At 47.1% G+C, this 6,381-nt stretch overlaps 1 protein-coding gene across 1 annotated transcript in view; it reads right to left on the bottom strand.

Moving 5' to 3' along the window:
- The window catches only part of NLK (nemo like kinase), a 104,045-nt gene extending 97,757 nt beyond the window's left edge, over positions 1–6,288 (bottom strand). The window contains exon 1 of the mRNA XM_072416736.1: positions 4,129–6,288. Within this exon, the coding sequence (XP_072272837.1) occupies positions 4,129–4,607 (479 nt within the window). The 5' untranslated portion in view covers positions 4,608–6,288. The remainder of the gene's footprint in view (positions 1–4,128) is intronic.
- Positions 6,289–6,381: the final 93 nt, after the last annotated feature.

Genomic DNA, 6,381 nt, shown 5'->3' with positions numbered 1-6,381 from the left:
CCTTAATTGCGGGATGTTGGAATGGCTGTTCATGTTTATTTTGTGTTCTAGGTGCACGGCCCAGCTTGGTCTGGATATTGGGACATTCCTTTGTCTGGTGTGGTGCCAAGCGGGCTGAAGATCGGCCGGACGGTCGGCAGTTTGGGTTCCACAGAGAAGTGGCTACAGTGCGTTGGCTGGGAATTCCCGGGATGTTGTGGAGTAGAGTTGTGCCGGATTTCAGGAGATTTGCGTCATGGGACCGCCCGCCGGATGTGGTAGTTATACATGCGGGGGTAATGATTTAGGCCGCAGGTCCATGCGGGAGTAAATTAGGGATGTGAAGCTAGATTCTCTGAGGTTACAGGTGGAGTTCCTGGGGTTGGTGATTGTGTGGTCTGATATAGTGGCGAGAGCTACGTGGCGAGGAGCGCGCTCAGTGGACAGGGTGATTAAGGCCAGGATTAAAATTAACAAAGAGGTGGGCAGGTTTGTGGCCCGGAGTGGAGGGGTGGTGGTTCGCCATAGGGAACTGGAGCAGGACAACGGCAAGTTTTTGCGGCAGGATGGAGTGCATTTAAATGCAGTGGGCATTGATATGTGGTTCCTGGGATTGCAGGATGGCATACAGACAACTCTTCGGGTGTGGAGGGGCGCTCAGGTGTGAGGTGTCCCGCCTGAAGCGCTGTGGCGGTTGGGGTTTAGGAGGGTAAGAGTCCTGTTGGTATATGGGAAGGGCAACCCATTGGTAGAGTGCCCATTTAAATGGTATTATGGTGGGGCCCCTGAGGCTGCACTGGGCGGCTAGGGGCCAGTGTATGGTAAAACAATTTTTGGTGGAACGGACTTTACCTGTTTTCCTAGAGCTGCAGCTTGGTGTAAACTGGAGTTGTTTGGTGGTTATAGTGCAATTGGGCACAGTAAAAATGCGGTAGTGTTATAGTTTATTGGTTGGAAAAGGTTTATATTAATAAAATGTAAAGTATATGTAAAGAGTATACTAATGTTATATGTCCTTATATGTTATGTAAATATGGTTATAATTAATGGTTATTTATGGTTATTTATTGTTATTTATGTTGTTGTAATAAACGGCTGCTTGCCAGCCAATTTAAACCCAAGGATGGTGTCTGTGTGTTTTTGGGGTGAAGAGTATTGGCTGGTAGGCAATGGCGGAGGAAGTGCGGGAAAAGTTAAATGTAAGTTGGGTGCGGGAAATGTTTTGGTTGGGAAAAATCTTGGTTGGGGTTTTTCTTTAAGGGGGTGGAGGCGGGAGATCCAAACTACCTTAGTCAAAGGAAAAGGTCACTCTACTAGCAAAATTATTTTTATAATCTGGTATGTAGTAACAAAATGCAGGGGTCAGTCATAGCAAATCTTGTAGTAAATTTTTACCCTACATTCCTAAACCCCCATTCCCTTTGCATGTGCTGCCTGTGACTGATATATAAGAATCCAGCATGCGTATAGGCGTACCAGCACCTACATAAATAACCAACAATTCTAGCTTTGTATTAACAGAATAAAGTAATTTTATGCATACCACTGAACAAAATCAAATCTAATCTATTACATACAGGATGTACAGACAACATTGGTGATAGCAAAATAGCAATTATGGTATAAATCAGACTACAAGGTTATGTGTGCATAGCTTTTCCCAAATAAAGCAGTGCAGGAGCTATCCAAGGCAACCTTTACAGAGAGGACTATGCAGGTTGTAACCACTAGACTCTCGCATTGATCCAATTATTTTAATAAATTTGGGTCATTGACCCCATAGCAAGTCTGGGCTTTGCTGACAATAGTTTCTGCATCCTTGTTTTAGGTCTGGAACTTAAATAATTGAAGGAAGAGATAGTCATACCACTAGCATTCTCAAATGGAATTCAGCTGCTGGTATTTTTTGGTCAGAGCTAGTTTCCTTTAAGAGGTGTATTCATCTGAAAATAATATTCTGATTTTTGGCAGATGTTAAAGATTTTTACACCTCGTCAGGATCCTACTGGTTAGATATCTGCACACCTGCTGTGCCCTTTAAAAATAAATTGCACTCTCACTGCTGGATTTCTGTTTGATTTAGTGAATAAGAGAATTCTACAGAAGGTGGACAGGAAGAGTCCAAAGATACAGCAGTCCCGATTTCACCAATGATGCCTTCCGATTATATATTATTTCACCATATGTCATGACAAGTTGTGACAGGGAGGGTGAATGAAGTATAAACACTTGTCTGAGAATCCTCTGATGGAAACTGCCATTATCTAATGCTGAGGCTCTATACATTTTCCATGGTCATGCTTTACTGCTCCAGAACTAAGGCTGCCAGCGAGAGAAAAAAAAACATCCACACGATACAGGTGTCACCAAACACGCAAGTTCTAAAATGCAAAACCTGACAACAAACATCACAAGCTAATCATCCAGGCAGACACAGAACATTTTTCTTTCAAGCGTATATATAGCAGCATGGGGTATTTTGCCATAGTAAGCAGCTCAGAATGTGTTTTCTACCATCTGACACACATTTTAATTAAGGAAGAAAGAAAACCAAGCAGTGGTAAGAAATGTCTGCCAGATGTGAGGTCGCTGGGTCTGAAATGCTGCAGTGTTTGCAGATTATGAAGATTTCAGGAAAAAGGTCATTTCAGCTGTAAAAGAAGACAAAATACGTATTTCCCTCCTATTGTGTGTTACTTCCATCACCTCTTAGATTGTAAGCTCTTTGGGGGAGGGTCCTCGCCTCCTTCTGTGTCACTGTCTGCATTCCTCTGTCATTTGCACCCCCTATTTAATGTACAGCGCTGCGTAATATGTTGAAGCTATATAAATCCTGTTTAATAATGTATCAGGAGGGGCAGCCTGGAGCTCAGAACCGTCAGTCAGCAGCGGCGGCGGCTGCCAAGGTGGAATCCTGACTGTCATTCATCATACAATGCGATATCTAACGCTCAGGCTGGGAAATACTTCCATCTGGAATCTCAACAATACAGGAAAGCTTTTACTCTTTCTATATATGATCACTTTAGATTTTGGATTCCACAATGACTGTCGAATATTGGGTATATTCCGCGTCCATGAACAACAAATCTTTTACTTAGTTCTAAAGGCCAAGACATAAACCAAGCAAAATATAACAAAGCAAAGTCTGCCGATAGCAACTCAACTCCAGGAGCTATACCAAAAAAGAAAAGAAGGATTTCAATAGCCATTATGCCCAATATTTGTCTTCCTCAGTCACTTTGTTATAGGACATACTTGTTCCAAACAATCAGCACTTGCTACATATATCACGTCACGGCTGGAGAAGTGGACGTTTCAGCAATCTGCAAGTTCAGCTTCTCCATCTATCTTGTTCTCTTGAAATGAAACAGTTTATCTCAGACTTAACTAGCTGGTGCCTGTTGGCTACAAACCATGGAGTTTCTCGGCACCCAGCAAAGGAAGCCTCAGCTCCATTCACCATCTAGGTAAAGTAGACAGAATAAAAAGTGCAACTAGACTGCAAAAACATAGAAGTAGCAATAATGCCAAATATATATAATTGTGAAGCAGACCTGTGACATATAATAACACATGTTGTGCAGCAACGTGGCTCCTCCTAATGAAGCTGACGAGGCTCAGACACATACCGAGGCGACTTATCGCAATGACATCACAGGTTCACCAGACGGTGTCAACAACAAATGTGATCACGTCACAACACTGCTGTATCTGTGACATCTGTCAACAGACCATATAACAAGAAGGGGCTAACGAATACTTCCTTTTGTGTGATCAAACAGCAGAGCATCTTCCCTATGAAATGGAGGTCGTTATGCCACAAGAGACATTTTCATCTGACACCAAACCAACAAGTACAATGTCTGCACGCACCTGATCAAGGTCCATGCCACAGAACAGGAAAAACACGACAATGACTCCAATACTCTCATATAACATTACTCAAAATACTTTAACAAGAACTTCTCAAAATAATTAACCAGCATTTAAGTTGAACTGGTGCGGTGTGTTATTGATCCTGTGAAAGTAAAAATAAAACTGATCTGTGACCTTAAACAGAAACAATGTTTTAGAATACAGAAGTCTGGCCAGGTTGCATTGGGTTACCATACATTTCGGAAAGTTTGCAAAAAGTTTCCCACTTACCAGACAACACCAAATGCTCCGTATCCAATAGGCCGATCAGGTTCGATATCCAGTTGTTGGGCATGATGAGCATGCTGATGATGATGAGCCTTTACCGCTGCTGCTTGCACCTGAGCAGGGGCCACGGCTGCTGCCGGCCCTGGTGCTTGTCCCGGGGCAGGTGATGGAAAGTACGGCTGGGCCTGACCGGGGTTGAGCATGGCTGCCGCTGCAGCGGCGGCTGCCGCGGCAGCAGCTGCCGAGGATGATGAGGAGGCAGATGAAGAAGCAACATGCTGCTGCACGGGATGCACAGCTGCAGCAGAACCAGGGTGAAGATGATGCTGGGGATGAAGATGGTGATGATGGTGCAAGTGAGGAGCGGGCAAGTGGGCCAGGTGGTGGTGATGGTGATGGTGGTGAGCCCCAGCCGCAGCTGATGCACCCCCATTGTACGCCGCCATCATTTTTGCATTGGCAGCCGTGCCACAAAGAGACATTCACAGAAATGCCCTCCAAGGTTTGGAAACCGACAGCCGGATCTGTCACTGGGCCATAAAGATCACCAGAACAACTAGGACCGTTTAGAAGTAGCTACCATCCTACACAAATGGTGTCTACACCACCCAAAAAAAAAAAAAAAGTATCCCGCTTATAAAACTGCACACAGTACCTTGGTTTACCCTACCCACCCACCCCCCAAACACCACAGATATTTAAATAAATACTAAAACTCCATTGTTTGCTTCTTACATGGGGCTGTTCCAAGAATACACTGGATTCTCCCCCCCTCCTTGAGTTTTTCTTTGCAGCAGACCACAGGATTTAAAAAGTAAATGACAACCTGGCCCTTCCATCCCACATCCTCCTCTAGCCTGGGAGAGAGACACCCAGCCAGCAAGGGGCAGCTACAGGCCACCCTCCCAGGAAAGACATAAACACAGGGGCAAACTACAGGCAGCCTGGCACACTAAAGGGGCAAAGTAATGGCAGCCTGGCACACTGGGGGGCACTACAGGCAGCCTGGCACACTGGGGGGCACTACAGGCAGCCTGGCACACTGGGGGGCACTACAGGCAGCCTGGAGCTCAGGAATTGAGAGGTGACAGAAGAGGTTTGACAGCTGTCCAGGCCAGACGCCTGCTCCTAACCCTGACAACAATGGGGGTAATTGGGAGGGTGAGGTGAGATGAAGGGGCTGAGGGAGCACTGGAGGCGCTGAATGAAGCGGACTGGAAGCTACACCGGCCACACCATCCTCCTGCCAGGCACTAACACACACGGCTCTCTTCCCCGGGATGGCGCCTCTGTCCCTTGGAATCCCTCAGACAGTTCCACGTCCCAGCTGGAAAGACACAACAACAACCACCACCGAGACGACGACCGAGGTCAGCCAGAACAATCCACAGGGCTTCGTGCCGCCGCGGTCCGACCAGTCACAGCCTGCCAAACCAAGCAGAGGCAGCGAGACGCAGGCAGCCCAGCCACCTGACGCCTCGCTTGACTGACAGCCGCAGTGACCAATCACAAGCCAGAAACCCGCATTTGCCCAACCAGCTGTCAGAAAAGAGGGGATGAGAGGGCGGGCTTTGCTATGAGAGAAAAAGAAAAAAGACGATAAGAAGGCAACAAATAGGATCGCGAAGGCGGGACTTGACGGGAGATTCCCGGTGATTGACGTGAAGCACGGCTAATGGTTTCACGAATCCTGCGCCCTAGACACTCCCTCAATGACCTGCGTGGAAGAGGTAAAGCTGTTAACCCTTCCGAGCTGTGAGGTTGCTGCCAGGACACTGCAGATCAGTCTGGCTTCAGAGATAATACCTCAGCGTGCAGAGCATCAGAAGGAGATAAACGGGGGGAACTGCCCACCAAGAAGGTATAAAAGACTTGAAGTAAAGGGGCGTGGCTTGGCTGTCTCTGGAGATGGCTGCTTGATTCTCCTGCTCTCCAGGAACCAGCTCCATTTCAGCAGCCCCACCGGCATCTGAGGCTTCACATGGGTAGACAGAAGAGATCTAAGGGAGGGAGGCTTCCCCCCTTCCCAGCTCCTCACAGCAGCAGACCTAAGGGCAGTCTCTTCAGGCTCAGCAGTGACAATCAAATCATCCTGCAGCAGGACAGGGACGAGCAGGCTGCAGAGGATCTTGTAGGGGTGAGTCTCCCCCCCTGCTCTGAGCCCCCACCCTCTCCTGGGACTCCTCATGATGGGGACACTTCTGCTTCACCTAATACCTCCTGCTCCCCCCTGGATGATACTGTGCCCTTAGCCTT

This window comes from Pyxicephalus adspersus, chromosome 1 (genome assembly GCF_032062135.1).
Source record: "Pyxicephalus adspersus chromosome 1, UCB_Pads_2.0, whole genome shotgun sequence".
Lineage (NCBI taxonomy): Eukaryota > Metazoa > Chordata > Amphibia > Anura > Pyxicephalidae > Pyxicephalus > Pyxicephalus adspersus.
This window is presented reverse-complemented; position numbering and strand designations above follow the sequence as displayed.